The 15,967-nt window shown below is 37.8% G+C and overlaps 2 protein-coding genes across 2 annotated transcripts; one reads left to right on the top strand and one right to left on the bottom strand.

Moving 5' to 3' along the window:
* The first annotated feature begins 436 nt into the window (after positions 1 to 436).
* Positions 437 to 6,899, top strand: LOC110763502 (ABC transporter B family member 11-like). The gene is made up of 13 exons (XM_021966305.2): positions 437 to 557; positions 1,237 to 1,653; positions 1,877 to 1,931; positions 2,019 to 2,194; positions 2,277 to 2,498; positions 2,593 to 2,831; positions 3,015 to 3,540; positions 3,762 to 4,035; positions 4,173 to 5,059; positions 5,204 to 5,470; positions 5,606 to 5,869; positions 5,982 to 6,275; positions 6,446 to 6,899. Exons 2-13 carry the CDS (start codon positions 1,330 to 1,332, stop codon positions 6,797 to 6,799), a joined length of 3,882 nt encoding a protein of 1,293 aa, XP_021821997.2. The 5' UTR covers positions 437 to 557; positions 1,237 to 1,329; the 3' UTR covers positions 6,800 to 6,899.
* Positions 6,900 to 9,528: 2,629 nt separating this feature from the next.
* On the bottom strand, positions 9,529 to 15,021 carry LOC110748630 (uncharacterized). The gene is made up of 17 exons (XM_088249799.1): positions 14,414 to 15,021; positions 14,204 to 14,301; positions 13,912 to 14,031; positions 13,646 to 13,735; positions 13,424 to 13,539; positions 13,065 to 13,164; positions 12,880 to 12,951; positions 12,753 to 12,800; positions 12,597 to 12,674; positions 12,396 to 12,515; positions 12,003 to 12,108; positions 11,466 to 11,629; positions 10,993 to 11,127; positions 10,434 to 10,564; positions 10,256 to 10,318; positions 10,046 to 10,124; positions 9,529 to 9,765 (listed from the first exon to the last, which is right to left on the bottom strand). Exons 1-17 carry the CDS (start codon positions 14,721 to 14,723, stop codon positions 9,637 to 9,639), a joined length of 1,959 nt encoding a protein of 652 aa, XP_088105925.1. The 5' UTR covers positions 14,724 to 15,021; the 3' UTR covers positions 9,529 to 9,636.
* Between the last annotated feature and the right edge of the window lie 946 nt (positions 15,022 to 15,967).

Below are 15,967 nucleotides of genomic sequence, written 5' to 3'. Positions count from 1 at the left end.
TACATATTAGTGGTTTCAAGTTCGAACTCCCATGATACATTGGTAGTGTGTGTAAGAAAACCATGTCGCCTTCCTAACTTTGCAAAAGAAAGACGGCCGATTCGCATTGCAAGCAGCAGAGCATAGTATTTGAGCTGACAAATTCAACTTTAACTTTTTGAGGACCTTTCCTATTGAGAGGGGCGATTGTATACTCAACTCATACACACTACACAGATACTAGGACTCGAACCTAGAACCTTGTTTGAAGGAGTAAATACTCCAAACCACTACACTAGTGAATCCTTTGCAAATTCAACTTTAACTTAATGGCAAAGTAACCCATTTTACTTCCTGCCTAAGCAAGCCACCAAGAGGAGGAGCAGAGGACCAGAATTGTACGTCTTTCAATTAGTTTTAAAAGTTCTGGGAACGTTTGACTAATCTTGTATCCACACTATCTTTCTTGTTGGTAGGCTGTAGGCTGATGTGCTGCCTTATAAAGCAATGTTTTCGGGGGAAAGTACAACAATTCATCAACCCATTTCCCGAAAGTTGGTAAACTTGTTTCCCACTCAGTGAGTATCTTCATCTTTTGGTGATATTAATGTTTCCTGCAACACTTTTTGAAGTTGTATCCCGGCTGTTTGTGGTTATGTCTCTTCTATTTAAATTTCTCACCTTTAGAGCATGCATTAGCTGCCCGCTGGGTTTCTTTCTCTGTTCTCCTTCGTTTGATTCCTAGTTTTGTTTTAGTTAGTTTCTAATTGTGTTTGTGAAGTTTTGTTCTCAGCATTCCCACTGCCTGCATTTCATGCCTGCTGTGTGAGCGGAGCTATTCACAGGCCAGAGATGGCCTGGGCCCCCCCTACCATTTTCTCACCTCCTTGACTATACAGAGAGTATAGGCATAGATTACACAAAAAATCTCATAATCTTAAGTTTGTGGCCCCCCCAAACATCAAACTCTACCTCCGCCATCTTAGTATTTTTGTTATTGCTTGTTCTTTTGTTCCTCTGTTTCCTTTTCCTGTCTGTGTTCTTAACATGTACATATTCTGTACAGTAGCACTTGCTTCAGTAACGGGTTTTCAAATGCACACACGCACAAAAAGAAGAATATAGGAACAAATGGATTTTTTAAGTTTGGCTGAATAATCAACTCCATATTCAATTAGAATCAGTTGGCAAATTTAGTTCCCCAAAAAAAAAAAAATTCTGGTTCCTAATCCAAACCATAAATGTTTTGTCTTGCAGCTCTGATCAAGTTCTCTGTCAGATATAGTAGCAACTTACTTCTCTGAGGTGCTTCTTGTAAAATATAGCAGCTTTACTATTGCTGTGAAAAACATGGCTGGGGAAAATCCTGCGGATGGAAATGTAATCAAGGAGCAGGGAACGGCAGCATCAAACGGCCACTCAGCAGTAGTGGAGGACTCTCAAAACAACCCACAAGATACAAGCAAGAGCAAGGAGGATGGCACCAAAACAGTACCATATCACAAGCTTTTCTCCTTTGCTGATTCCTTGGATTACCTGTTAATGTCTGTTGGTACAATCAGCGCTATTGGAAATGGGTTCTGTATGCCTCTAATGACCATAATCTTTGGAGATGTGATTAACTCCTTTGGAGAAAGTGGGAATAATAAAGACGTGGTTGATGCAGTTTCCAAGGTAAATATTCTGTGACTATAAACTGGTAGTTATCTCTGTTAATGTAACATCTTCATAGAAATTAAGTCAACTAGGCAATAGCAGCAATAATAAAGAACAAAATATTCTGTGACTATAAACTGGTATCCAGTTCTATCAGAACTGTGAGCTTACTTCTGTTTTAACATCTATTTTGGTTCTCTGGTTCCTCTAACATATAATTTCGCCAATTCAACATTCTCAGGTGGCTCTAAAGTTTGTCTACTTGGCAGTGGGAGCTGCTGCAGCTGCATTTCTACGTAAGTACACTGAACTGCCTGCTGGTGCACCAAACAAATAATTTGGCTTTTTGGAAACTGAGATTAGTAGCTTTCTCTCTATGCCAGAGATGTCTTGCTGGATGGTCACTGGAGAGAGACAGGCTGCTCGAATAAGAAGTTTATACTTGAAAACAATATTGAGGCAAGATGTTGGCTTTTTTGACAAAGAAATTAACACTGGGGAAATTGTTGGGAGGATGTCAGGTGATACTGTGCTCATTCAAGAGGCCATGGGCGAGAAGGTATTTACATGCCACACACAAAAGCCTTAAGCTGTTGCTATTTTCTCCAGTAACCTCTCATTCTTTCATTTTCTTATTGCAGGTAGGAAATTTTATCCAGTTAATTGCAACATTTGTAGGAGGCTTTGTTATAGCATTTGTTAAGGGATGGCTTCTCACCCTTGTCATGCTATCTTCTATCCCCCTTCTTGTCCTCTCTGGTGCCGTCATGGGCATCCTTATATCAAAGACGGCATCCAGTGGACAAACTGCTTATTCAGTGGCATCAACTGTGGTAGAGCAGACAATTGGTTCAATCAGAACTGTAGGCCTACTTGTCTTTAAGATCTTTAAAACAAAAATTTATTATTTCTATTTTCTTAGTGTAGAACTAAAACTGATTGGTGTTCCGAATTCAGGTTGCATCGTTTACAGGAGAAAAGCAAGCTATAGCTAATTACAACAACTCCTTAATTAAAGCTTACAACTCTGGTGTGCAAGAGGGTTTGGCATCTGGGTTCGGAATGGGTTCGGTTATGCTGATTATAATGTGTAGTTATGCTCTGGCTATATGGTTTGGAGGAAAGATGATACTTGAAAAAGGATATACAGGAGGGGAAGTCATTAATGTAGTTTTCGCTGTGTTGATTGGCTCCATGTAAGTTGCATTCCAGTAAAGTTTAATGAACAAATTTGTTGATCCTAGTACTATTGTACTAGTTAACATGTTTGCATTTTTGCAAGATCTACTGACTACACCCCCTTCCCCCTTCAGTTCAAATTTGATATGTGATTCTTCAGAAGATCAAGATATAACAATGTTTCTATGATAAATTTTCAGGTCTCTTGGGCAGGCATCTCCATGCTTGAGTGCATTTGCTGCTGGACAAGCTGCAGCTTATAAGATGTTTGAGACAATTGACAGAAAGCCAGAGATTGATGCTTCTGACACTAATGGGCAACAATTACATGATATCCGTGGAGACATAGAACTGAGGGATGTTTATTTTAGTTATCCTGCAAGACCGGATGAACAAATATTCGATGGATTTTCTCTCTCAATACCTAGTGGTGCAACTGCTGCTTTGGTTGGAGAGAGTGGAAGTGGTAAATCAACTGTAATCAGTTTGATTGAGAGATTTTATGACCCCCTAGCTGGCGAAGTTCTTATTGATGGTATTAATCTCAAAGAGTTCCAACTGAAATGGATCAGACAGAAAATAGGCCTTGTCAGCCAGGAACCCGTTTTATTTACTTGTAGCATTAAAGATAATATTGCCTATGGGAAGGATGGTGCAACCACTGAAGAAATAAGGGCTGCTGCTGAGCTTGCCAATGCTGCTAAATTCATAGACAAACTGCCTCAGGTTAAATTCAATTAAACTTTCGTTGAAGTTCTGGTATTTTGTTCTCTGAACTTTTTGTGTGAATTCTTAATTTCAGAGACATCCAGTGATCTTATCATTTTGTTACATTGAAAGATGGAAATATGGAGAGATCACATGAATTTTCTAAAACCTCGGATTATTTTGATCAACTCATTCAATTCCTTTTTTCTTATTTGTGGTTTTGTGATTTATGCATTTAGGGACTGGACACAATGGTTGGTGAGCATGGAACTCAGCTATCTGGGGGCCAAAAGCAGAGAGTTGCAATAGCTAGAGCAATTCTCAAAGACCCAAGGATTCTACTTTTAGATGAAGCCACAAGTGCTCTTGATGCAGAATCTGAGAGAATTGTGCAGGAGGCACTGGACAGAATTATGATCAACCGGACTACTGTCGTTGTAGCCCACCGCTTGAGCACAGTAAGGAATGCTGACACCATTGCTGTCATACATCGAGGAACAATTGTTGAAAAAGGTAATGCATTGGTTTATGTTGTCTTGTTCTGCCATTTGAAGGCCAAATCGTATTGTCTATAGTTCAACATAATGTTACAATTCATCTTATTCTTAGGCAATGGGTATTGCACATACTGATCGTTTTCAACTGAGCAGGTCCACATGCTGAGCTAATTAAGGACCCTGAAGGAGCATATAGCCAGCTTATAAGGTTGCAAGAAATGAGCAGTGTGTCAGAACAGACTGCTGTAAATGATCACGAAAGGCTTAGCAGCATGGAATCTCGAAGACATTCAAGTAAAAGATTTTCAAACTTACGATCCATAAGCCCGGGATCATCTGGAAGAGGAAATAGTAACCGTCATTCCTTCTCAATCTCATACGGTGTGCCCACTGCAGTCAGTTCTCTTGAAACAGTATCTGCAGGACATGATATTCCTGCTTCAGCATCATCAAGAGTGCCTCCAGAAGTCTCACTTCGCCGCTTGGCTTACCTGAACAAGCCAGAGATCCCAGTATTATTACTAGGTACTATAGCTGCAGCAGTCAATGGGGTAATCTTACCCATTTTTGCGATATTGATATCCAGTGTAATCAAGACCTTCTACGAGCCACCTCCTCAACTCCGTAAGGATTCGAAGTTTTGGGCATTAATCTTCATTGTTCTTGGAGTGGTAACTTTCATAGCAATGCCAGCAAGACAATACTTTTTTGCGGTGGCAGGCTGTAAGTTAATAAAACGAGTTCGATCAATGTGCTATGAGAAGGTGGTTTACATGGAAGTAAGTTGGTTTGACGATCCTGAGCACTCAAGTGGTGCAATTGGTGCAAGGCTTTCCGCAGATGCAGCTTCTCTGCGTGGGCTGGTTGGAGATGCTCTAGGGTTGCTGGCTGAGAATTCAGCAACTGCAATTGCTGGTTTTTGTATTGCTTTTGTGGCAAATTGGCAACTTGCTCTTATAATTCTGGTTTTGCTGCCTCTATTAGGCTTAAATGGTTATGTTCAAGTCAAGTTCTTGAAAGGATTCAGTGCTGATGCAAAGGTATTTCTCCAAAGTCCAAACTTTACAAAAGTTTATAGTATAGAACTTGTAGCTGGTGCAGTCAAAACACCATCCAGTACGACATACATAATATATATAAGCCCAATCCTTTTTGTCAATGCTGAAAATTTTAAATTGTTGCAGAAAATGTACGAGGACGCAAGTCAAGTAGCCAATGATGCAGTGGGGAGTATTCGAACAGTTGCTTCCTTTTGTGCTGAAGAGAAGGTGACTGAATTGTACCAGAAGAAATGTGAAGGCCCTATTAAGACAGGGATAAGACGAGGGTTAATCAGCGGGATAGGTTTTGGGCTCTCGTTCTTTTTTCTTTTTTCTGTGTATGCCTGCAGTTTTTATGCTGGAGCTCGACTAGTTGCAGCAGGCAAGACAACATTCTCTGATGTTTTCCGGGTAAGTTTTTATGCCTTGCGCTACAAGTCTTCAAGTAAGTGGCTGAGGATCCGAACTCTGCTAAATACGTGTTACTTGAGAATTAAATCTTCATTGGTCCATTCAGTCGATTGTTAACATTTCCCTGGTTTGCAGGTTTTCTTTGCTCTCGCGATGACAGCTGGTGGAGTGTCTCAGTCAGGTTCCCTAACCCCTAATCTTGGTAAAGGAAAGAGCTCTGCTGCTTCCATATTCGACATTCTTGACCGGAAATCAAAAATAGACTCTAGTGATGAATCTGGAACAACTATAGAAAATGTGAAGGGAGAAATTGAACTTCGCCATGTCAGTTTCAAGTATCCAACTAGACCTGATGTACCAATCTTCCAGGATCTTTGCTTGACCATTCATCATGGCAAGGTAACTTGGTAACAATTCTGTTCTTTTACTTATTTCAAACAATGCATAAGATTTGGTCCTCGTAGTCTAATTCAAGTTTCTGGTACTTACAAATTTGAATTATGTTATTCAGACAGTTGCTTTGGTTGGAGAAAGTGGAAGTGGGAAATCGACAGTCGTCTCATTGTTGCAGAGATTTTACGACCCTGATTCAGGTCACATTACATTAGATGGATTTGAAATCCAAAAGCTACAGCTCAAGTGGTTGAGACAGCAAATGGGACTGGTGAGCCAGGAGCCTGTATTGTTTAATGACACTATCAGAGCCAACATTGCATATGGAAAGGAAGGGAATGCACCAGAGGCTGAAATTATAGCTGCTGCAGAATTGGCAAATGCACACAAGTTCATCAGTAGTTTACAACAGGTGGGCACTACAAAATTAACAAGCTTGTCAATTTCTTTTGGCCACAAATACTATAATGTAATCTATTGCCATGGTGCTGCATAAATAAGAAGGACTAGTTGATTAAAATTCACAAAATTTTATTCGGAACGTTGAAGATTAACCATGTTAAGTTTGGAAAAACAATGCAGGGTTATGATACAATAGTAGGAGAGCGGGGGATTCAATTGTCTGGCGGACAGAAGCAAAGGGTGGCAATTGCACGAGCTATAATGAAGGCACCAAAGATACTACTACTAGATGAAGCCACAAGTGCTCTTGATGCTGAATCGGAACGAGTGGTTCAAGATGCATTGGACCGAATCATGGTGGGTCGAACCACAATCGTGGTTGCCCATCGGTTATCCACAATAAAGGGTGCGGATGTAATCGCAGTGGTGAAAAATGGAGTGATTGTAGAGAAAGGAAAGCATGAAACTTTGATCGGTATCAAGGATGGCATTTATGCTTCTTTGGTAGCATTGCATGCAAGTGCCTCATCTTAGATAGCTTTTATATTCTTTTGGTTTATTTACTCAAATGGTCCTTCAATTTGTACTCGATTTACGTTTTGGTCCCTAAAATAAATTATTCATTCAAATGGTCCATCAACTCTATATTATTAAGTCCATTGGTCCCACGGTCTAATTTTTTGTTAGATTTAACTAAATTTTAGGGTAAATATGACTTTTCATAATTAACAAATAAAAATAGGGTTAAAATAAATACAAAATTAGAAAAAATTTAAGAAAAAGAGAGAAAAAATTGAGTTTTTGTTAAAATTAGCCAAAATTTACCCTATACTTTCATAAATGTTCGTTTTGATAAAAACTTTCAAAAATAGCCAAAAACTCACGTAAATATACTCAAATGCCCTCAAAACATAAACCCACATAAACCTGACAAGCAAAAGAAACTCAAAATATGAAGTGGATATTCCAAAATAATTTTTTTAAAATGAAATCATTTAAGAAAACCAAAGCTACATGGAGTTTTCGGCTTGTTGATTTTTTTTTTCTCACTAGTAAAATTTAATTCCCTTTACTTTAATGTTTATTTACGAAATCCATAGATAAAATCAACAACTATAACTTCAATTATTGTTTGGCAACCAAGAGTATGCATCAATGATTCACAGTCACCAAAAGAATTCAAATATTTGAAGCTTTACAATGAGGAGTCCTGCTGCAAGTAAGTTGGTGTGCTTGTCTCCTTGCGAATCTGCTGCACACACGAAGGGTAGAGGTCTGCCAAACAATTGTTAGACTAGGGTTTTGCTTTTTAGGTTTATGTGGGGTTGAGTTTTGGGGGCATTTGAGTCTATTTACGCGAATTTTTGGTTATTTTTGAAAGTTTTTATCAAAATGGACATTTATGAAAGTATGGGGTAAATTTTGGCTATTTTTGATAAAAACTCAAACAATCATGAGACCCAAACCCAGTCCCCCCTCCCTCTGATTTCTTCTCCCCCATTCCCCCACAGACCCCTCCCCCCTGGCGTTTTCCCCCTCTCCTCTCTGCTCTTTGCCTCATTCAAAAACCAACAAATTGGAAAACAAAAAATAAAAAATTCAAACTTTGTTTGCATCTGTAGTTTGGTTGCAATGATGAGTTTAGGGTTTGTGGGTGAAAAACAGAATGGGGGGAGAGGGGGGAGGGGATTCTGTTATACCCGATTTACACTTATTTAGAGAGAGAGAGAGAGAGAGAGAGAGAGCGCTTTTTATTTCATTTTTTAGTATAGGGTTTAGGGTCCTCAAACTTATACCCGATTTACACTTATTTAACACAACAAAAAGGTATAAAATACAATTAGGATACTAGAAATGAGTAAAGAAAAATAGAAGAAAAGAAACAAAACAAGAAACCGAAGGTAAACACAAATAGCAATTTCTATCACCCCTTTATAATCATTGTATCACTACTGTATCATCTATGTATCACCACTTTATCACCTATTTGGGGAACCTAGGACAGTTATGGACGGTTTTACCCTTACATTTAACGGCAGCGTTGACAGAATGTAACAGTATATAGGACCAATGGACCGAATAATATAGAGTTGATGGACCATTTGAACGAATAATTTAATTCAAGGACCAAAATGTAAATCGGGTGTAAGTTTGAGGACCATTTGAGTAATTCACCCTATTATTTTTGTCCAAAGAAAAAGAAAGTATGTACTGTAATTTTATTCAGAGAGGTAAATTACCAATAGGAATAGATCATTTTTTTTATTATCCTTCGTTCTTGTAAGCTCCACTTGAAGGGCTCATTCAATTTCATGTGTTTTACATCTTTAAATATTGAAGGGGTTGGGGCCTCATCTCCTCAGAAAATGATAAATAAATGTGCATAAGGAAATGTCATCCAGTGAGCTTGCCAATGGTCCTTTTTAATAAAATCCCCAATTCCTTCTTCCCAATCCAACTTCAATTTGTATTCGAATTCAAATTCACAGTCTTCAGTTAGATTTTAATTCAAGTCATCCATGGCGGGACCGAATCAAACAATTAGATAGCATCTTCGTGCCATGCATAGCCCTCTTCACATAACCAAAAATGATATGCTAAAGTGCAAAATGTTGGAAGAACCTAAGTGCCACATACACAAAGTTCTAAGGGGAAGACCAGAGTAATAAATCTGATAATAGGAACTTTCATAGGAAGTCTTATTGCTAATGTTTTAACAGCACACTGAATGCCTGCTTTGCATTTGCACTATGAGACTAACCAAAATAAAAGCCTCATAGTGTACCTTACAGCTCGATTAGATAGCATCTTCGTGCCATGCATAGCCCTCTTTACATAATCAAATCGATCAGGCTTCACTAATAAGTTGCCTTTCTCTTTGTCTATGACAAGGCCTCTGATAACCTATGGGAAAGGATGGAACAAAGGTAGGAAGGAAATGCTTTATTAGAAATTCCCAAAACAAAGTCGCTGTGTATAGTTTCTAGATGTATTTTTATTAGAAAAGAAATGCTTTATACATGCAAAACATTTGAAGTGCGTCCTAACTGTGAGAGGCTGGTTACCGACTAGTATCGCCAGTTGACTAGCCTCTCACAGCTCGCATGCGCATACATGTTTCCCTATAATCGGCACTTTGAATTCTAGCAACGTGGGGGTAAAATACTATGTCACAGGTTCAGTATTAATGGATGAAAATAACCTCATGTTGTTAATCTGTCTGGCATAAACAATCCACTGATCATTGGATAAGCACTGATTACTAATTAGTAATCAAACATTATTATTCATTATTAGTTTATAACCTTGAAAATTGTAAAGTGCCTGGATCATTCATACAGAACAACAATGGAGTCAAGATACTACAATAATTAGCATGGTCGACTTGAGCAATATTTACAGCCAAAAATGCACTTATACAACATAAAGTCGACCTCGTCATCCACAGCAGACCCATTAAACCTCGAACAGTAGTATGAGTACGAATCATGAGCAAGCGTCTGCAGTGGTAAAAGGCATAAGGCATGAGTGCTCTTTCAAAAAGTTGAGGGTTGTAAAATAGTCATGTTCATTAATATTGTAGTCTTGTTCTCTTTTTCACATTGTTACCTTACAGTATCAGAGTTTTGGTTACAAGAGGTCCTAAGTTCAAAATCTAAAATCCTCATTCTCTACTCATTTGGTAATTTACACGGTCAGCCTTTCAACGTGCAGGGTTGCGCTTGAAGATGACAATGTTGGCATTCCTTAACAATTTAAGCTTTGGTGTTTAGTAGTTACCTGTTCCTGTGAGCGGAAATACATGAAAGGTGTATAATGCAAGAAATTTGACACCCTGGAGGTATATATATCGGCATACCTGTAAGATGAAAAAGAATTGAGAGAATCATTGTTAAGGAAACTCAAAATATAAATTTTTATTTCTGTCACAGACGTGAACCAGAGTCCTGTGATGAATGAAATATGAACTGTCGAAAAAAAAGAACATACTTCTCAATTTGTCTCATCAGATGGCTTTTATCCCAGAACCCTGCACGGGAAAGAAATCCCCACCTAATGCACAGCAGGTTCACGAGGTCAACTGTATATTTATGAATGAAACATTTTCCACAGATATACACTAGTAATAAAAAAAATCAATTCCGTATGTTTCCTAACCCCATCTTACCTTTTGTTGAAGAGCTCTCCATCTGCTTCTAGCATTGGAGCAATTTTCTGGTCCAGTCTTTGCATAACTATAAGTAGCTTTCGCATGCATTCTGAGAGTTCATGATCATCCAAGTTTGTTGCAGCAAGGGTCTGAAAGTGCAGAAAAGCTCAGATAAAATTAAGAAGCATTACATTATATAAACCATTTCTTTTTTTATATTTCCAGTTCTATCATCTCTTGGTCCACACTCTTGGTTAGGAGTTCATACTGTTTGCTGAGTGGTGATGCTTAATGGGAAAAAGAAAATGTAGCATGGATTCAGTTCAGAGGCAACACCAGACTTAAGAGTTGCACTTATCTATTAGTATAGAAATGTTCAAATGATAACCAGATCATCATGATTTTTATTTTTTTACTCAAATACATGCAACGGTGAGTAGACAATATTTGTTAATTAAAGCAGTAATTGTTTAATGCTCAAGGATACAGATACAAGCATAAAAAAGAGGAGATATGAAAATTATATTGAGATATTATCACTATACATTACAAGAATTCAGTGATGGATAAAGCTTACTTGAGCAGGGCGTCCTTTAGTTCGCCTTTGTGAGGCGAGCCGAAGTTGGTTGAAAAGATCCCCTACGACCTCCTTTTGATTTATAAGCTCTACCAGTGATGCTCTATGACCCCGGCTATGAATCAAAGCACTAAACTGCAGCCTCAAAATTTCACGAAACAAACGGAGACCTAATCAGCATTTAACAGTTCAATGATATTAAATCTCTCAATTACTAGGACACCAAATTAAAAATTATATAGTCCATAGGTGTTCTGTCTGTGGAACAATAGAATATTTATATAAGGAAACTGGCAAGCAGGTTCTTTGGGTTCCATTTGTTGTCTCAAAGTGTTTTTTCCAGTCAGGATATTATTAATCATGCCAAAATTTTCAATTCTTCAATGATAGTGAGATCTCAACTTCCAGAAACATGTTAATTGCACTTTCTCTTCTGTGCTCTTGCATGCAAAGAGAAAATCAACTACACAAACCTCTTCTTCCAATTCTCGACAAATCAATGCTGTCCGCCATCGCAGATGAACTTTAGATTGACTTACATCAGTGTAGATATGATCACCAACATACAGTATTTCGTCTCCATGAATATTTAGGGAATTCTCAACCATCTGAGCACTTCCCCCAGAATACAATCCCCCTGCAAGAAAAAGAATTTGAATGAGCATGAGATCATTAAATAAAACCAATGCCAACAAAGTAAAGAATTATCAAAAATATGATCCTTGCAAAGCTCAGAGGAATTTAATATATTGACATGTAAAAATGATGTTGACTGAGAACAAAAACAGCAGAGATTTGACCAACTTAACAACTTAGTCATTTAGTTAATTAATGTCACAATAACAATCATTTATCAAACATGATTATTTAGCTAATGTGCAACCAAGTGACATTCAAAGCAAGTGCAACCACAGAGCACATGAAATTAACAACTTCAATGTATTTTGCCTTAAAAATAAAAGAATTTCAGGGCTAAACAAGCACAAGTACTGAACATTAGTCTTCATCACCTGTTTTAGCCTTGAAGCATGGACGCATGAGCCCCTCTCCTGTCACCACCTCATACATAGGGTGTGACATTTGGAAGAACTCTGGCTTCCTTGCGGAGACTATTACCTGAAAAGGAGCGTAATAGACCAAAAAAACATGACTCACTGCTGTTAATGCGATCACAATTCTAATGATCATTAAGTTTCAAGGCAATCTTTGATTGTTAAACACACACAAAACAAAAAAAAAACAAAAAAACAAAAAAAAAACACTGGTCTGTGATAAAATTATGCTGCTAGTTTAAGCATCACACAGGAAAGAATGATCCTGAGACTTTTATAGCAGAGGTCCTGTAAAATAATTACTATTCAATGTGGCACGAAGTTATAAGTATACAAATGACATTTACTTACAATGTCAAATAAATCCCGCCAACCCATATCATTGGGAAGAAATCTGTTGAAGGAATGCTGCATCATTTTGTCTGTGTAATGATAATCTGAGTTGGTAATGAGCAGAAGCTTTTTACCAGCCTAATGCACGAATAGGTCAAAGTAAATAAGGAGGTAAATGATGTCACACGCTACTGAAAGATAAATTTCTATAAGACGTACCTCCTTTTGATCCAAAAGTGCTAGGGGTAATTCTGGATCAGGTGTCACAAATAGTTCAGGCTTAGACATTATCTCACTCTGCATATATACCACAATCAGTTCATGCTCATGAACCAATTCTTACATATCTAATACACAAATCATAAATATATTAACCTTTAGTTGACCCTCTACATGTGCCCTGAAGAGGGCTCTTCCAACAGCCTGAAATCATGTCAATAGTTAAAAAGGAGCAAGAAAAAACCAATACCAGGCTCTATAAAATTGAGGCACAACATATTGCCTTATAGAGCCCTTTATAATCAAGTGGACCAAGTTGTGCTGCTATGGTTCCATCATCCAATCTGTCAACCATCTGAAAAGAATCACAAGTCAATGTCTGCATACGAATAAACTAAATCCACAAAAATAATAGCAATAAAATGAGTCAGAAGTTAAAAAAGTGCTCTAGCTAAGACAAAACAGTACCTGCATATAAGCGACAGCTTCTGAGACGGAGAACAGTGTATTAAGGAATTCCCATCGACTTTCCTTCCGGAGGTCCACCAGTTCCCTCCCGTACATCTCACTTCAATGAGTAAAAAGTTAAGCCACACTATAGAATATACGATTCCATCTTTTCCCAAAAATGATATGCTAAAGTGCAAAATGTTGGAAGAACCTAAGCGCTACATACACAAAGTTATAATACAAGGGAAGACCAGAGTAATAAATCTGATAATAGGAACTTTCATAGGAAGTCTTATTGCTAAGTTTTAACAGCACACTGAATGCCTGCTTTGCATTTGCACTATGAGACTAACCAAAATAAAAGCTTCATAGTGTACCTTACAGCTCGATTAGATAGCATCTTTGTGCCATGCATAGCCCTCTTTACATAACCAAATCGATCAGGCTTCACTAAGTTGCCTTTCTCTTTGTCTATGACAAGGCCTCTAATAACCTATGGGAAAGGATGGAACAAAGGTAGGAAGGAAAAACGAAAATTAGATCTTATGGCTTGCTTATGTAAATACTCAAAAACCTTTTAACTTGCTTATAGATGCTACCAAGTCAGGGTCAAACGCAAGACCATCAACAGGGAAACCCACTTTCTTCAAATTCTCCATACAGTAATCATAAGCTCTCCCTTCCCAAGCCTGCAAAATACAAATCCATGTCACACAATAGCCAGAATAGTAACGGTTACTAATGCATTGAGGTTGCAACACTAGTCACTTGCACATGCAAAACTATATGATCTTGATGTTGCATCAAAGCTGACGCGCCAACTAATGCTGAGAATAAGAACATATATTAAGCTGATGACACTTACAATCACATTATAATGCATCAAGGTGTAGTCCATATCATATCCAATGGCACTGATTGATCGAAGATTCAATGTGCGGCTACAAAAAATGCCGCGAGGTGATTGTCTTGATGAAAAAGGAGTCTGCACATAAATATTGAACATGGTAGTACCATAAGCAAATGATAAGAGGGATATCCATTGGTTCAAGACTCAAGAGAACCATATATTAACAAAAAAGATAAGAAAGCAAAGAGATAAGGTAATGCATATATAGGACCAAATGTATGCAGGAAAAGGAATTAAAAAACAGCACCGGGATACCCAAGTCTCTGAGCAAGTCTTCAGCTTCTTCAGCCTCAACCCTGGCCACTTCCTCAATTGGACCTTTTAAAGTTGCTTGACTATCAATTCCTACATGGGTTCATTGAAAAGAACAAAACTTTACACACACACATATATTTATAAGGCTGTAGTTTCAAAACTGAAAGAACGAAATAGAGCATTGGAGAGGAAAGAAAGTTACCAAAGGCCTCAAGATGCTCCACCTTGACATTCAAATCTCCTTTGGTTTTCTCTCCCAAATAATCAACTTCGTACTTGCTTGACGAGGTGAGTGAAAACACTGACTTCTCATCAACGCCGCTACTGCTACTGCTGCTGCTGCTGCTGCACTGGCACTTCATTCCATGATTCCAGAGTAAATTCTTGCTACTAAGAATGCTACGGGACATGGGTCGGATTCGAACTGGACTTCTGAGATAGTTGGTGGCCGCCATTGAAACGGAAGTCTCTCTAAACACTGAGAAATTCCCAAATGCCTCAGTTGTATACATATCTATCAATCTCTCTCTCTCTCCTATTTGAAGATGAATGTTGGGTGTTTGCAGAGCGCGAGAGAAGAAGCAGAAGTAGAAGAAGAAGAGTGGAGTCTCAAAATATCTGAGGAGAGTTTTTGGTTCAGTCTCATTCAACGGCAGGAAAGGCACCACTGAAAGTGAAGGTTTGCTTTTCTGTTTTCGTGGATGAGATTGATTGGTTTGTCGCTCAGCTGCTGTGACTGCTGCTCTCTTTGGAGTTTGTTCTATCGGTCTTTGCAAGTTGCAACCATGGTGATGATGATAAGGTCAAGCGCTTTTCGGCTTTGTTTTGGTACATTTTTCCAATTTTTTGGGGACAAATTATTCTCGGGTCAACTTTATTTTCTTAGATTTAACCATAACTTTCTTAACCTTACTAAAATTATGCAAACATGTCTACGTTTTCAAAAAAATATTTATGTCATGTGGCCGTATATCTAAAATGAGTGAACTTTTGTTATCCCTATATTTGAGGTTTCACATTCGATTTCCCCGTCCTTAATTTTGCTTGTATTAAAAAAGAGATTTTCTATTTAAACCTCACACTTCTCTTAATTCACCCCATGTTCTAAGTTCACCTCATCTTTTAATTTAAATTTTCACAATTTATAAGAAAACCCCACTATCTTCCCAAACTACCCTTAAATACACCCCAAACTGAAAAAATAAGAAATAAAATAGATTTTCTATTTAAACCCCACAATTTTCTTTATTCTCAGCAAAAAAAAAAATAAAAACAAATAGAACCCTAAACTCGAAATTTAATACTTTCTAAAGAAAGAGAACAACTTTACCTCTCTCCAAGAACTGTAACTGGAATTCCCACACTTGGGTATTATTGAGTTGATAATCAACAAGCTTTTCCATCAACTCCCACGCATATTTAAAGAGGTAGGCTCGTCGATTTTCTATATCTTTAAAAGAGAAGAATAATCTGGCAATAGGATGTAGAGGAGTTTGTATTTTTCTAAAACTTGATATGAAGAGTGGTGAAGTGTGTGGGGTGTGGGGTGTGTGTATAGATGTACTAGGGTTAATTATTAAGTTGGATGACATTTTTTGTCTTTTTACACAATTATAAAACTTACAGCTTAATGATTTAAGTATTGGGGTGAACAAAGAGAAGTGCAGGGTTTAAATAGAAAATCTCTTAAAAAATGAGTGAGCTTTCATAAAATTTTATAATAACAATGACCATGTTAGTGAGAAAATTTAGAGGT

The sequence above is a fragment of the Prunus avium genome, chromosome 1 (genome assembly GCF_965620075.1).
Source record: "Prunus avium chromosome 1, drPruAviu1.hap1.1, whole genome shotgun sequence".
Classification (NCBI taxonomy): domain Eukaryota; kingdom Viridiplantae; phylum Streptophyta; class Magnoliopsida; order Rosales; family Rosaceae; genus Prunus; species Prunus avium.
Note: the sequence above shows the minus strand (reverse complement) of the source record. Positions and strands in the feature narration are given on the sequence as shown.